General features: G+C 46.8%; 2 protein-coding genes across 3 annotated transcripts; both read right to left on the bottom strand.

Moving 5' to 3' along the window:
• Positions 1–3,690: 3,690 nt before the first annotated feature.
• Positions 3,691–7,643, bottom strand: LOC101765409 (sulfate transporter 2.1). Of its 2 annotated transcripts, XM_004985296.3 has the most exons (12): positions 7,212–7,643; positions 7,071–7,119; positions 6,723–6,930; positions 6,468–6,642; positions 6,061–6,126; positions 5,730–5,960; positions 5,255–5,381; positions 4,891–5,177; positions 4,613–4,806; positions 4,446–4,507; positions 4,284–4,360; positions 3,691–4,185 (listed from the first exon to the last, which is right to left on the bottom strand). In XM_004985296.3, the coding sequence occupies exons 1-12, from the start codon at positions 7,548–7,550 to the stop codon at positions 4,033–4,035; spliced, it is 1,968 nt and encodes a 655-aa protein (XP_004985353.1). In that variant the 5' UTR covers positions 7,551–7,643; the 3' UTR covers positions 3,691–4,032. The 2 variants fall into 2 exon arrangements, with proteins under 2 accessions (XP_004985353.1, XP_004985354.1); XM_004985297.3 differs by lacking the exon at positions 5,730–5,960.
• A 2,963-nt stretch (positions 7,644–10,606) lies between these two features.
• LOC101765017 (low affinity sulfate transporter 3) lies at positions 10,607–14,983 on the bottom strand. The gene is made up of 12 exons (XM_004985295.2): positions 14,354–14,983; positions 13,808–13,856; positions 13,494–13,701; positions 13,189–13,363; positions 12,778–12,843; positions 12,446–12,676; positions 12,223–12,349; positions 11,852–12,138; positions 11,567–11,760; positions 11,345–11,430; positions 11,088–11,164; positions 10,607–10,973 (listed from the first exon to the last, which is right to left on the bottom strand). Exons 1-12 carry the CDS (start codon positions 14,669–14,671, stop codon positions 10,821–10,823), a joined length of 1,971 nt encoding a protein of 656 aa, XP_004985352.1. The 5' UTR covers positions 14,672–14,983; the 3' UTR covers positions 10,607–10,820.
• Between the last annotated feature and the right edge of the window lie 507 nt (positions 14,984–15,490).

Genomic DNA, 15,490 nt, shown 5'->3' with positions numbered 1-15,490 from the left:
TATATACCGAAACGCGGCAAATGCGCAGGAGTCAACACTTGTTTTCTGAAGTTGGTTGTGCTAGGTAATGGTTGACTAATTTGCACCGGCGATCACTTTCATGCTTACATTTGTAATCACCATTTCCTAGAAATGAAATGTTCATTAGCACTGTTTTAAAAGAAGGATAAGATAGTCGTTACTGATAGATGTCATATACAATGCGTCCATTAATTTTCTTTAAAATACATGTTTTGTCCTTTTTTCTGTGGTAAACAAGAGCATTACATTTCTACTCCCTCCTTTCAAAATGTAAGGTAGTGTTTGTTTGACCTCTTAAGAGTAAAGTTCGACGGTCAATATCTCATGTATTTATATTGTTCAAGACCATGAAACCGATGTAATTTGAAGGTACATTCAAATACGAATCCAATATTACTAAATTTGCTTGTATGCAGTATAATCTATAGCTTTTTAGGCTAATTTGTAGAAAATAGAAAAAAAAATATCCGACCACTGCAACCGCCCACAGCTAAAATCTATACATTAGGCTTGAAAATGAGCAAATTCTTTTTTTTCCTTCTGAAAACCAGATTCTCGAGGTGAAAGAAAGGAGGAAAGAACCAGACGAAGTGCAGTCTGATGTGGCCACATGGATCTAGATTTTCGATAGACACATGCCACCGCTGGCCTTTGGTACTAGTTGTACAAACTAATATTGCTACTTCGGTACTAAAGGCCAACTAAGGGGAACCTTTAGTACCGGGTCAAATAATCGGTAGGGTATTAAAAAATAAAAAAAAGAAATCCGTCGATCGGAGCCTCAGCCGCACCCCGCCACCGTCCACCCGAGCGCCGGAGCCCCGACCGCACCCTGCCATCCTGAGCCTCGCACCAGAGAGGGGGGGAGGGATGCGGCATACTTACGTTGCTCAATCATCACCGTCGGTTGCCGCCGCCGCCGGATTTGAGGGAGAGGTGGCCGCTACTCCAAGATCCACGCTCTCCTTGCTCTGCCACGCCTACCGACGCTTCGCTGCCGCGCCATCCTGCCGGAGCTCCGCCACGCCTTGCCGACGCTCCGCCGCCTCGCCGCGCCCTCCCTTCTTGCCTCCTTCGCTTCTTGCCCCGCCGCCACTCCTCGCCACATGTAAGAAGTGAGGGGCGAGTGGAGGAGGGAGGAGAGGGGCGGCGAGGAGAAGAAGAGAGAGAGGGGCACGGGTGAGAGGCCGGATGAGGGGACGAGCGGATAAGTACGTGTGGGGAGGGGAGTGAGCGTGGAGTGAGAGAGAAGGGACTGACGCGTGAGGGGAGGTACCCCTTTAGTACCGGGTGGAGACTTCACCCGGTACTAAAGGTCACCTATTAGTACCACGGGGGCTCCTCGAGGACTAGTCGTTAGACCCGGTACACATCAGTACCAGATCAAAATGCAACCGATACTAAGCCTCGGAATGAATGCTGAGTTTTACAGTACATCTTGCTTGCTAGCTACGTATGCATGTTCTTGGAAATGTGTATGAATGTTCGGGCTCCGTACACACGAGCTTCCTGGCAATGAGCTGCAAGCCTGCAGCTGCACACGCGTGGCAAATGGCGGTGGAGCTGTGGTCCAAGACGAAGCATGATTCAGACTGTGCTGCGTAGCTAGCGCTGTCGAACGATCTATCCATGAGGTCAAATGACGATACGAATATAGGCGGCCGGCGATGCTGTGGTAAGGAAGGTGCAGGTGTGTTTTCTGATGGAATATAGTAGTAGTTTTTTTCTCCTTGCACGGGGACCTGCCGTTAGCGGCTTTTGCTGCTACCAGGCCGGCCAGCTCGCGATAGATAGATGTTCAGTAGTCGTGCTCAGCCGGAATCAAAGGAGATGCATTGCATGTGTTGTCAGAATTTTCCACGGGTAGTCCTCGTGAACAAGATAAGATGGTTACACAAGCCAGATAAGATGCCAGTGTTCGTGGGAGCAAGAGAGTGGCTGGCTCCTCGCTGAGGTTGTCAGCGATGGATTCAGTAACTGCCGCGCGCGTTCCACTGTGCACCAGGCCTCGTTGGCTATATGATTATGCCTGTTCCCTATATGATTGTGGGATCTGCAGCAGACTGCCAGCTCCGTATATGGTTATGTCTGTTTGCGCAATGCAATTATATGCAATTCGGGTAGTAGGCCGATCAGTTGAATCTCTTCTGTAATTGGACAAAAGTTAAACAAAACCGTTAGATTTCCCATTTTAGTAGTCTTTTACGATTTTTACCAATTACCATGACAGCAACCCGGGTAATTGTTACCAAGACTAAAGTTGGAAAAGGTAGACCAGGCAGCTAGCTAGGTACAGGGAACACATGCATCGTCCAAGATTCCTGAGATCTTCCAAAGTCTGTGCTACAGAGAACAGCGATAAGCTCTCGAGTGAAGACGATCGAGATGTGTATACGCAGCGACCGCTGCTGCGTACATGTGCAACAAGAAGTAAAAAAGAAGAAGAAGCGGATAACGAGAGATCCCTTTTTTTCCAGGTGCCCGTTCGGCGAGAGGGCTTCGCGGCTTCTGCTGCACGCGTCGATCCGCTGTTATTATTCGGCTCCATCTGCTTGCCCGATCGTACCAGCGGACGGCGACGCCACTGCTAGCTGCTAGCTGGTGTCCGAGCTGGCTGGATATGCGGTGGGCTAACGTAGCGAGCCACCGTGAAAGTTTCCATGCGAGATACTAGATGCCTCCTCATCGTCGATCGTTACGTTGTTGCCGACGGTGTGGTATGTATGAAAGGGAGGTTTCCTCCCAATTTCCTGCAAGTCCTCATCCCTTTCCCGATCTCCTCTCCTCCCGTGCATTGCATGCGGCCGTGCCCACGCCCCCCGGATCGGACGTGCAGGTACGCATCGATCGGGACGAGCTCGATCGGCGGTGCCGCGTGCCCCGCTCCGGACCAGAGGAAGAAATAAAGCAGAGGGAACGGGCGAGGAGACCGGACACCGGAGCCCCGCCCGAGTCGCGCGCATGCCTCACCGCAATTGGAACGGGCGGCGGCGCCCGACCTGACCAGAAATGCGTCGACCACCACGTGCGAGAGGTGACGCGAAAGCCCCCACGCAAGCCAAGCTTCGGTGGTGCTCGCATTGACTCGCGGGTCGTGGCGGAGCAGTCCACAAGACTAGAAGCAGTAGGACGGGCGTGTCCCGGCCGTTTTCTTCACTGGGAAAATGGGACGGGACCAGCACGTACGAGTGCGCGGGGAGCGTTTGCACGTGCCGAAATCACCGTTTCAAGTTTCTCGCGTGGACGACGGACTTGAATTTTGAACGTGCTGTCGGATTGCTGGAATTTTACGGTCTTCAAGGTGTAACCCCTTTAGGGGAGTTTGCTGAATTTTGACCGGGTCCCCCTTTTTTTTAAAACTTAATTTTGTCATGGGTTCAGAGGTTGGTTGGACCAGGCGGCACGTTACTGTGCGTTTAGCTCCCCGTGCAGTCAACTGTCATGTTCCCCAAGGCGATGACGGTATCAAAAAAAAAAATCAAATTTATATGAGCAAGCATTTAGGTCCTGTCGTCGCATTGTCCGGTCGGCAGGCCCATCTACAGAAAATTGCCGAGCGAGAGGACGCCAGGGCCTGTGTAATCACTCCGTGGGCCGTCGATGGGCGTGAAGCCGCCCCCCGGCATGTGGGCCACAACCCATGCTAGGCAGTTCGCTCAAGCACCACAATTTGTTTGGCTACAGGCCTTCAGGCAGGCTAGCAGCAAACACAAGCTTTTATTGGCACCAAATTCCAATCATGCAAAATACAATCACAAGCAGCACTCGCATGCTGACCGGGTACCCCTATACACATCACACCACAGTTCACACAGTATTCTTTATTCTATGCAGACGCCACGCTTCTGCGTGCTCAAGAGCTCCTCTGACCGAAGCGTGTCGCACAACCCGTGGAACACTTCAAGAGCTGCATCAGCTTGCACGATAGCGAAATCCACTGCCGTGGGCACAGTAGATAGAAATACTGATTACCACACCCATATGTTTATTTTGCAAAGCGCCGCAGCAAATTCAGCATTCCAGGTCGCCGCCCTTCTTATTGGCCAGGCACGCTTCCACAGCTTCGCCAACCGTGAGGAAGATCCAGGCTTCTCCAGTTCCGTCGATGAGCTGTGCTAGTTTCATCTTGTGGATCACCTGCCATCCAGGGCTAGCTATAGCCATCTGCACATTGTTGTTCTCAGCAAGTGAAGGAGGATGGAGTGGTTGTATTGCATCATTTTTCTGCAAAAGTCAAAGTGTGAGAGTATCAGAGCGTGCACCTGTATGCCACGAGACACCAGCTCCTTGTGCAGTTCTTCCAGCGCTGCAAGACCTGCGGTGTCAATGTTCACCACATCTGCACGCCAGGGGTCACATAATATAAGCTTGTGATAGATTGTGGTACTAACAGATTAACAACCAACTTGTGGAAATTCATTTACTTGACATGTCAAGAACGACGGAGCGGATTTCCTCAAGCTTTTCGGTTACCCATCCTGTAATCCTGAATACAAGAAACACGTGTTAATATTTAGAAGTGCACTGCAACCTAACAATGCCCTGTGTTGATTCCACTTGCTTAATTACAAGTTAGAATTCATATCTATACCTTTCTCTGATGAAATTGGCGTTTATGAAGCAGAGGAATGAGGTGTCAATGCGTGTGGTCAGAACAGCTGGTGTTTGACAAACCATTGGATACTGCTTGATGTTGCAGAATATGTTTGTTCCCCGAAGCCTACCGAGGATCTGGACCTGAGGCCGAACTGAGTGTACAATAACCTTTGCAAAGGAGACACCAACCTGCAAAATGTACTCCATTGGTGGAATGAACTTTTGAGAATCAAAATCAAAACAGTAAAGGTGAGCTTGAACGAGTAACCATACTGCAACTGAAAGCCCAATCTCCACTGATCCAAATAGGACACCAAGAAATGAACCCATGCATGTGAGGAAGTCCATCTTGTCGACTTTCCACAGGATGCAGATTTCGTGCACATTGATCAGCCCTGGAAGTGCTGACAGAATGATTGATGCAAGTATGGACACTGGTGTATAGAACAGGAGCTTCATGAGCAGCTCCAAGGCAACCATCACAGTGGCAGCCATGACAACATTTGACACGGCTGTCTTACAGCCAGCTGTGAAGTTTACAGCTGTCCGGGAGAAAGACCCTGCAGATAATGGCCACCGTAATGTAGCTGTAAAACAAGTTAACAGCAGTACATGATAGTGCTTAACTTTTATACACCTGTTGCCACATAGCAAGATGATAAGGATCCTGCTACATTCATGAAGCCCATTGCTACCATTTCCTTATTGCCATCCAATTTATATCCGTTTATGACTGAAAAGGAGCGACCAACAGCAATTGCTTCCTATAACAAAGTAAGAAACAGCAGATAAGAATTAATATAAGAGTAGTTCACTCCTTTTAAAAGAAACCTGCATTGTATCTACTAGTTTTTTCAATTACAATTGGACTCATGTAAGAGTAGTTCATTTCTTTTACAAGAAACCTGCATAGTTTCAGAGCAAATGCAGAGTAATTGGCGAGCCAATTTTAATCTAAGTAGTGGATGTTGGGACTTGAGGATTTTGCAATTGTGTACTTATTTGTTCATATAAGAGCATTGAATCATTAATCAACTCCACTGCTATATTAGGAGACGTTTTTTACGTTGCCCTATGGTGCAGTTTAATATATTCGTACAGTAAACTCATACCGTTAGAGCAATAACAGCACAAATAAGAGCTATCTTTGCACATTCTGTAACATAGGGTCCATTGAGATTTATCTGCTTGACTGAACTCGAATTGATGCCTGCATCCACTTTTTGTATGATTTTCACACCACGGTTATCAGCTCTAGTCATATAAACCATGAGAGTAGATAATGCAACTGAGAGCACAGGTGCAATCGCTGAGACCCAGAAGAGCTTCTTATTTTTCCGACCCTAAAATTATTGATGTCCCAACCTTTAAATCATGTATTGCAAGAAAAGAAGCAAGTGAACATATAAGCAAATGAGAGTGAGAACAGCTAGATAATCTTACTATGAATCTCATGCCAAGAATGAACAGGAAAAAGGAACATCCAATGAAGAAGTTCTCGGGGTGCCACTGCCACCACATGCCAGATGAACGTTGCATTAAAAAGGAGGTATCCAAAAATAACAAACATTATGACAAAAAATGCGAAAATTAACAAGGATTTATCAGAAAAACATTAAGAAATGAAAACGAACAAAAACTACACTAGTCACTCAAAGACACATTTCCTTACAGACTTGTGGTTGTCCAATCAAGAGTAATTGGTAAAGAGAGTTTACAGTTGCTATAGCAAGATTGACTATGCATATGATAAGCCAACATCCATGATCATCGATTCTTTCATTGGAACTTTTCTTTTCAAGATATCGTTCTGTGTCCATTGACAGTGAACAGAAGGGCAAAATGCTTACTGGTTCATGAACAGAAACCCAAACTGCTCTGGTGACAGATACAATATCTGTGTTACTTGTGAAATGACTAAGCCCAAGTAGCCCCTTCAACTGCTGCAGTCCAATAACAATGGCAGCTCCTCCCATGAATCCAGTGATTGCAGCATGTGAGAGAAAATCCACAAGGAAACCCAACCTAAGCATCGATGCAAAAGGCCAATTAGTGAAAGTAAGGAAAGTAAGCTCATTGTGATCACAAGACTGCTAAGGCTCTACCTCAACAGACCAAATGCAAATTGGAAGACACCAGTAAGGAATGTCACAGTGAAAATCATTTTCCGATAGGAAGCCAGATCGATGGCTGGGTCAGCTATCTTCTGAACCATTGATGAAAGCAAGAGTGACACAACTGCAACTGGTCCGATGGCTATCTCCCTAGAGGTCCCCATAACAGCATATACAAGAGGTGGCACGGCACTTGTATCTTCCCCACAAAAAAAAGAACCACTTAATCAGAAGAACATCAAAAGAGAAACAACAACAACAAATCCTTTTAGTCCCAGAAAGTTGGGGTAGGTCAACGAAACATCAAAAGAGAGAAAAGCGAAAAGCAATTTTACTTACAAAGACCATACTGAGGATCCAGTTTTGCCAGATTTGCATATCCAATGCTCTAGAAAATACCAATCCAATGAAGCAAGTCAAATACATGTAAAATATATGTATGAGTACTAACAATATTACTTATCATCCAAAAAATGTCACCTGTGGAATGCTAAGGCTTGCGAGAGTAAGACCAGCCATGACGTCGCTTCGAAAAGACTTCAAGCTGTAGCTTTTCGACCATTCAAGTATTGGAAACAGACTATGCAGAATTGACATTGCGCACACAGAGAGTGTGAAATGCTTATCTGCACTTCGGTAGCGAACTGCCTTTCTAAGCATGCCAATAAGTTCATACCACAGGCTTGGAGGCTCTGGCCCTTGCAGCACCAGGTCTGCAAAACCTTCCCTTTTGGGTACAGATGCCTCGCTTGCCATAGGCTCGATGGCTAGTTTTGAAGTGTTTGGGTGAACTCCCTGAGAGAACTGCCAAGATTCCATCACATCATATTGGTCCCTAAAAGATTTCAGGCAAGCAGCACAGATCCGCGTGAATCTTGGATGATTCAGGTGTATTTCACTGCTCTAAGTTGATCTTACAATGTGCTATATATAGTGCTCTTGGTTTATGCTGAGTACTATTCAAGAAAGGAATGGATGCACTATAAAGGGCCTGTGCCTATAGTTCTTGGTTAAAGCAAGATACCTTTTAGAGACAAGAGACAGTGCATTATACACGGTTGGGCCTCCTATTTTTGCAGACGCATCTTGGTATGCAAAGGAGGCACATTAATACACCAAATGAATTCAACTGTACCCCAGATTTCTAATCATGACTGTTCCACTAGGCTTTGTTTTGATGGAAATACAGGTTGTCTATCTGACTATTATCTGTGGCATTCCAATTGGTACTCTTTGGCTCTTTGCATGCCTAAGTAGCTGACTCTTCAGAATTGCAAGTTCACAACCAAGAAAACAGCAAAGGAAAACATGCAGCACGCAAGCAGATATTGTGGCGAGTGACTGCTGCCAGGAAACACCATGTCCAAGGTATATAGTAAGTATGGACATCAACAGTGACAATAGGGAGGTGAGGGGCAAGACCTCGAAACACTGCACAACTGGTGGTTTTAATGGTCGTAGAAGCATCAAGCAAAGAGAAAAACATGTTTGTTTGCTTGATGTTGACTTGTTGAGGAAGAAGAGGAGAAATATGACTGTATGGAATGCAATCATCAACGTGTACCGAGTAAAATGATGTGTTGCTAATTCATGCTGATGCTAAAATGTTTCATCTGGTGCAACAATCTACTAGTGAGAAACTTGTACAAGCAAGGGGGGCCATGGCCCACACATAGCTCCGCCTAAATGTGAATGAGAACTACCATAGCAGGCTTCAGCAAAGGAGCAGCAAGCAGCACTAAAGAAAAGGTTCCAATTGTTGCAAAAAAGTTTTCTAGAACCAACAGATAGCAGTTACCGCTTCCTGTCAGAGAATAAGAAGAAAATCACTTTTTATGTCCCCTCCAATCACTTGCTCTTTGCCAACGAAATTAAAGGGAATATATGGAGACACAGGGATAACTGCAAATAAAATTGCTGACCTGCAGTAATATTGTTGAAGGAAAAAGTGGTGAATGATAGAACTTAATGCGACTTTTCCATAAATAATTGCACAGCTGACCCTCATTTGACTTTGAAGTTCTTCAATCACCATAATCTTCAAGCAGAATAAAAATAGAAATGTTTTACTGAACCATAGGATGAATGATGACAGAAGTTGTGCTATAGTACTCAACCCAGGAGCTTATATTTTTTCGAAAGACAAGGAGGCTTATCTTGGAGCAGGCCTCTATTTTGAGCTCTGCGTATCATGCATACGATAAGTGCTGAATTTGCGGTTGTCACACATTGATTACGCCAACGCAGATGTACCCAGCCACATACCCACATGGCTTTGCTTTAAGCAAGATTCGAATATCAATATTCTACGCAATCAAGTGTTCTGATAGAATCAAACTAATTAGTCTAACATGTGATTTGATATAAGTTGGCCTTACCAAACAAATGTGTGGCAGTAACAAATATGGCTAGCCAAGAATGGTGAGTGGTGAATGGTGGCCACATATTTTGGACCCATGGCAAGCAAGTATAGACTTTGATCATAATACACAAAATAGCTCATTGGATGTGTTGAGGGAAGTGGTTTGTCCACTTACTCATTGCCAATCAAGGTATGTTCCTTTCAAAATTTCGAATAATTGGCTAGAGTCAACTATAATACTGTGCAAAGAAAATCACGCACGGACGGGATGTTTAGGCCTAGACAGAACAAAGTTTTTTTTTCCTTTTTTTTAAGTGGATGCAGACGATCTGATTGCTTTCATTACTCCCTTTAGTAAAAAGTAACTACCGTCCTTTAACACGTGTAATCAAACTATATTGCTTTTCTTAGCATAGTTCTCAACAACAATCTAGTACTGCAGAGTCTACATCCAGTTTCTATGGAAGTGAAACCAAGATGTATAAGTGAAGGCTTCTTTCAAATGTAAAGAGAGAAGCAAAGGTGTTTCATGCTCTTTTTTTAGGGATTTTTATTTCGAGGGAACTAACGATGAGTGCCTGGTACTTTTTTAGAGGCGAGTACTTCTGACTTCCTGTAAAAAGCCGGCAAGAAAACAATGGCGTACATCGGGTGAAGTCCATTCATGGAAAATGAAAAACAATAGCGTAAGGTCGCTGTTGTAAGAAATCGCATCTCCCAGGAATCGAGGGCAACCTGAAGACAAGGCCGAGGTGGGCTCTCTCGCCCGGTCGCGCCTTATCCTCCCCCATTCTTGGGCGTTTCGCCCCATTGCTGCCTGATTCACCATCCATCCATCTCCCTCTCCTCCTCCTCCCTCTCGTCCGTTGCATCAGTGCATCGCTCGCTCCCTACGGACCTACTAGCCGCCATCTCCGCACTCTTCGGCATCGCAGCAGTGCCCGCACGGGAGGGCGGCGCGTGCACACGCGGCAGCGAGACCGGCGGCTCGACGCCGGGAAGACGACGAAAGGGCACGCGGTACTCGTCGACCTGGGGCCGGGCAAGTGGGCCCGAGTGAGTGGAGCGGTTGAGCGGCCTGGCACAACTGATAAGCCCAGCAGGCCGGCCTAGTATATTCGTTGGGCCGTCGTGGCCCGCTAATAACCAAAAAGAAACAGCACGGACCGCGCACAGCCCAGAGCAAACGACCCGATGGGCTTGGCTCTCAATTTGCACGTCTGAGCGGCGGCGGGCGGGGGCACGACGCCGTCGTCATCGCAGAGACGAAGGGCTTCCCCTTCCTTCCCGAAGCTCCGAACCCTACGCCGAGTCCGACCTGACGGACGGACACAGCGGCGACACCGCCTTGCCTGTACGCTCTGCTCCTCCTCGCTCTTCTTCTCTCCCCCTTAGGTTTTTTTATACAGACTTATAGAGGCGCAGCTGTATGCTTGTGGTTGCTTCTTGTTCTTAATTTCCGGTAGCTCTTTTTAGGAGGTGCGGAACTATTTTTTAGGGATCAGAGACACACTTGGTTAAGTAGCATGAGTTCATGACTAGAACGCCCAACATGGCAACATGAACCTTTGTAGCACGGCAGGATTTTGTTCCCCACAGCCACTCCTCACTACAGCCAATCAGTTATAGGTAGTTGCCTGCTCATCGTGCGCAAACATTGCAGTAACACCTTCATAGGATGCAAAGCTGCATCACTTATGGGATTATTTCTACTGATTACCACGCGCTCAACATTCGAGAGCCGTGCCCTTTTGTTCAGTTAGACAGGCCTCCACTGCTTCACCTACTGTCAGGAAGATCCAATCTTCTCCTATTCTGTCCACGACCCGCGACACTTTCATCTTCTGTACTGCATTCCATCCTGGACTGGATATAGCCATCTGCAGATAGTTTGTTTCAGAAATATCATGAGAACATTTTACCTGGCAAGTTGGCACTATAAGTCTTATTTTGCCCCCAAACTTAAAAGTATGCTAAGCAGTTAAGTACTTCACCTGTATGCCAAGAGAAACCAACTCCTTGTGTAATTCTTCTAGTGCTGTGAGTCCTGAAGTGTCGATGTTTACCACACCTGCAAAAAAAAAAAAACATGGTTATATCAGTTTGCCATAGTACAGTGGCGGAGTTTGCCTAAGAATTGATAGGAGGCCGATGCTTAGATAAGACAGCTACATTAGTTCACAGCTAGCAATTAACTAATAAAACAAAGCATTTCCTTCTATAAATATTGCACAAGGCTTTAAGCACTTACTTGACATATCAAGGACAACTGCTTGTATCCTCTCTCTTGCCTTCCCATCTGATGCCTCCACTTCTTCCCGTACCCACTCTATGATCCTGAATGAACAACATTTATTTCAAATCTATACTGAATTTTCATAAATCCAGATTATATTTTTTTTATGAAACAAGAGGGGGGGGGGGGGGATCCCCTACTGGATATATCAGATTTATATTTTGAGATTGCTAGTACCTTTCTTTGATGAAAGTGGCATTGATGAAACACATGAAGGATGTGTCGATGCGTATCGTCAGTACAGTCGGAGTTCGGCAAGCTACAGGGTATTGCCTGATACTGCAGAAGATATTTGTCCCTTGTAGCCTGCCAAGAACCTCTACTTGAGGTCGGAGCGACTGTATGATGATCTTTGCGAAGGAAATAGCAATCTGCAGCAATATAATCAGTCCCCCGCAAGTCAGAAAAGCTGAAACATAATGCTAAAATGTGATTCAAATGGAGGTATCTCAAGCATCTTACTGCAACAGCAAGGCCAATCTCCACCGAGCCAAATAGAACACCAACGAATGCACCAAGGCATGTGACGAAATCCATCTTATCAACTTTCCATATGTTGCAAGCTTCTTTGATGTCAATCAGTCCGGGAAGAGCTGATAGAATGATGGAGGCGAGCACCGCCATGGGCGTGTAGTATAGGAACTTCATAAACAACTCTAAGGTAATAAACACGGTGATGGACATGATGATGTTTGACATTGTTGACCTGGCGCCTGCGCTGAAGTTCACAGCTGTTCGGGAGAATGAACCTGCAGAACATTTGTCAGACGTAATGACCAACATATTTTGCTTCTTTTAAAAAGATTGCAGCAGGCACCAAAAATAATGATCACCTGTTGCAACATAGCATGAGGACAGAGATCCAGCAACGTTTGAAAATCCCATGGCGAGCATTTCCTTGTTTCCATCAAGTTTGTACCCCCTTACCGAAGCGAATGACCGTCCAACAGCAATAGCTTCCTGAGAAAGGCAATGCATACTTCTGTTTTCAGGCATACTGCATACGTATTTCACCATTGAACACAAGATGAACTGCTTACTATATATGTCAATTACCGTAAGTGCGATGACTGCACAGATGATGGCAATCTTGGCACATTCAGAAGTATGTGGCCCATTCAGATGTATCTGCTTGGCTGAGCTAGGGTTGATGCCTGCATGCACCTTCTGAATGATCTTCACGCCATGCTTGTCAGCTCTTGTTGCATAGACCGCAGCAGTGGACAGAATGACTGAGATCAAAGGCGAGATCGCAGACAGCCAGAATAACTTCTTGTACTTCCTCCCCTGTGGTTCCATTGCACAATTCATGTTGTTGTGTTGGTTAGTAAGTTACCGTCCAATTTATCGGCCAGTCAAAAAGATCAATGGTTGAAGAGTCATCTTACGATGAACCGTGTGGTGAGGATGAATATAAGGAACGAGCATCCGATTAAGAAGTTGCCTGGGTGCCACTGCATTTGGATAACACAGACAAAAGGAGCCACATGAGAAGCGGACATTGAGTAAAGCCAAGCACCAGGTGGAGGCGTTGACTTGAAGGCCCGTGCTATCGTTGTCGGAGCAGTGGGCTCCAACACTAAACAGTGGAGCATGTGCAGGCAAGTGGAATATTATTCACAATGTTATGCTCTTTATCCAAAACAGTTTGTGAAGTGGAATATCATTCCAAGTAATGACCGTGACTAATCGGTGTGTCTGTTGTGGCCTTGTGGGGTGGGGAGAGGAAGAGCACATGCTCCTGCACAATAAAGCCAGTGCTTTCCTTGGCGACAGGGACAGGGAGAGAGACAACTCACGGGGTCATGTAGCGCCGAGCACACAGCCTTGATCACCGAGACGATGTCGGTGCTGTTGGTGAAATGGCTGAGTCCAAGCAGGCCCTTCAGCTGCTGCAGCCCAATCACGATGGCCGCACCCGCCATGAACCCGACGATGGCAGCGTGCGAGAGGAAATCGACGAGAAATCCCAGCCTGGGGACGTGAGGAGCCGACATGGGTAATTAAAGACCACATGTATAGGGCACTCCCCAACATGGGAGAAGGCAGCAGAGTATATTTGCACGTGAACTGCGTAAAAGACGTTTTGGTAATATGAGCAGACCTGAACAGACCGAAGGAGACCTGGAAGACCCCGGCGAGGAAAGTCACGGTGAAGACGAGCGACCGGTAGGTCGCCGGGTCGGCGGCCGGGTCGACGACGTTCTGGATCATTGACGACAGCAGCAGCGAGACCACGGCGACGGGCCCGATGGCGATCTCCCTCGACGTCCCCATGACAGCGTAGATCAGAGGTGGCACAACGCTCGTGTCTTTCAGGAAAACACACACAAAAGGATGAGAGATAGAAACATGGCGTGTGCTTTTGCGCTAGCTAAATTGTTGTGCACAGTCATGGAGAGGGTTTCTGATACTTACAAAGGCCGTACTGAGGGTCCAGTTTGGCAAGATTGGCGTATCCAATGCTCTACAATATCATATCCGAACGAATCACATGTCAGATAAGGACGAGAAAACAACTCTACACATCTGAAAATTTCAAGGCAAAATCTATGATCTTTGGAGCATATGGTGGCTGCTGCCTTGTTTTTGATGAAAGCTGCTGCCATATGAAGTGTGTAACTACTAGTGTTTTATCTTCGTGATTGTGTGACATATGGTAGCTTGTGAATTGTTTTTCGAAAAAGAGTAGCTTGTGAATTGAGCAAGCGTGAATTGTACAAAAGCTATGATCCTTGGAGCATATATATGGTTGTTGCTGCCATGTAACTACTGATGTTTATCTCGTGATTCTGTCCGAGGTTTAGTGCAAGAAACACCAGCCAGTTGTCACCGCAAATAAAGATGTAGTGCATCCAAGCATACTCGTGTGCAGACAACAAAGAGCATTATGAAGAGGCAGCTGAAACTGAAGCCTGAACTGACGAGCAAGCGTGTGTAACATGAGCAGCCACCGGAACCTACCTGCGGGATGCCAAGGCTGGCGAGAGTGAGGCCGGCCATGACGTCACTCCTGAAGTCCTTGAGGGTGTAGCTCCTTCCCCACTGCAGCACCGGGAACACGCACTGCAGCGCCGTGAGGGCCCACGCGCACGGCGGCGCCCGGCCGCCAGCACCGCCGGAGGCCCGTGGCCGGAACGCCTTGCCGACCACGCCGACGAGCTCCTCGCGCAGGCTCGGCGGGCTTGGGCTGTTCAGCACGAGCTTGCCCGTGTCCGGACGCTTGGATACCTCGAATGCGGCCACGGCGGCCGACGATTCGACGGCTGCCGAGGTCTCCATGGCTGAAGAGGGCAGCTGTTGAAGTGTTTGGGGAAACTCGGGAGCCGAAGCTCCCTGGCTTAAAAAGGGGGTCTCGGTTCTGGTTCTGGCGCTTGGACGGAGAATAATATTGCGTTTAGGTGACAACGATCACGGGCGGATTAGAATTCCTCTCGTGTAAACATCACCGTGGGAGACGGATCATATAAGGACGGTGGACGGCGATATGATTCGCTGGGAGGGAGGGTATTAGAGGAAGAAGACACCCATCCGGTGCATGGGTGAGGGTGAGCCTGCCCCCAAGGGAGGAAATGCTCGGCTGGAGTTGGAGAGAATGGATGCCGGAGCCAAATTGACGAGTTGCTATATATGGGCTGGGTGCGGTAGACTGGTAGTGGAGTGGCAGCATGGATCAAGCACACAAAGAGGGCCACATGCACCATCGGTGACCGGTGACCGGCTGGCGGCGTTCAGAGAACTTTTTCGTTGCTTTGCGAATGTGCTGCTGCTGCCACCCGCGTGACCAATACTCTACTAGTAGAGTCCATGTATGAACCAGAGTTCAGTACAACACCATGTTCCGGTGGGGAAAATAGATGCTGCTGAACTAATTGAGATAAAAAAATAGAGAAGATAAGACCAAATTAATAGAAAATACAAGAGTAACGTCCTCAAAAATTGGGAATAATTATGCTGTTCGTGAGGTATTTATTTTCCAAACCATCATTTCCTCTAAAACTAGGAAAGCAACCAATGCTAGGTCGATTCAAGTATTTGAAGCCTTTACTTCAATTATTTATACAGCAAACTCTTTCATAGTGTTGCACAGAATGATCTTAA

The sequence above is a fragment of the Setaria italica genome, chromosome IX (genome assembly GCF_000263155.2).
Source record: "Setaria italica strain Yugu1 chromosome IX, Setaria_italica_v2.0, whole genome shotgun sequence".
NCBI classification, from domain to species: Eukaryota; Viridiplantae; Streptophyta; class Magnoliopsida; order Poales; family Poaceae; genus Setaria; species Setaria italica.
Note: the sequence above shows the minus strand (reverse complement) of the source record. Positions and strands in the feature narration are given on the sequence as shown.

Excerpts from the sequence above, each read along its gene's own strand:
- LOC101765409 (XM_004985296.3), bottom strand. The coding sequence starts at position 7,550 with ATGGAATCTTGGCAGTTCTCTCAGGGAGTTCACCCAAACACTTCAAAA. Across the intron at positions 6,127-6,467 it reads GGGTTTCTGTTCATGAACCA|TGGCACCCCGAGAACTTCTT; the intron begins GTAAGCATTTTG and ends ATGTGGTGGCAG. Across the intron at positions 4,807-4,890 it reads AGATTGGGCTTTCAGTTGCA|GTTGGTGTCTCCTTTGCAAA; the intron begins GTATGGTTACTC and ends TACATTTTGCAG.
- LOC101765017 (XM_004985295.2), bottom strand. The coding sequence starts at position 14,671 with ATGGAGACCTCGGCAGCCGTCGAATCGTCGGCCGCCGTGGCCGCATTC. Across the intron at positions 12,139-12,222 it reads CTCATGCTATGTTGCAACAG|GTTCATTCTCCCGAACAGCT; the intron begins GTGATCATTATT and ends AATGTTCTGCAG. Across the intron at positions 10,974-11,087 it reads TGGTTTCTCTTGGCATACAG|ATGGCTATATCCAGTCCAGG; the intron begins GTGAAGTACTTA and ends AACTATCTGCAG.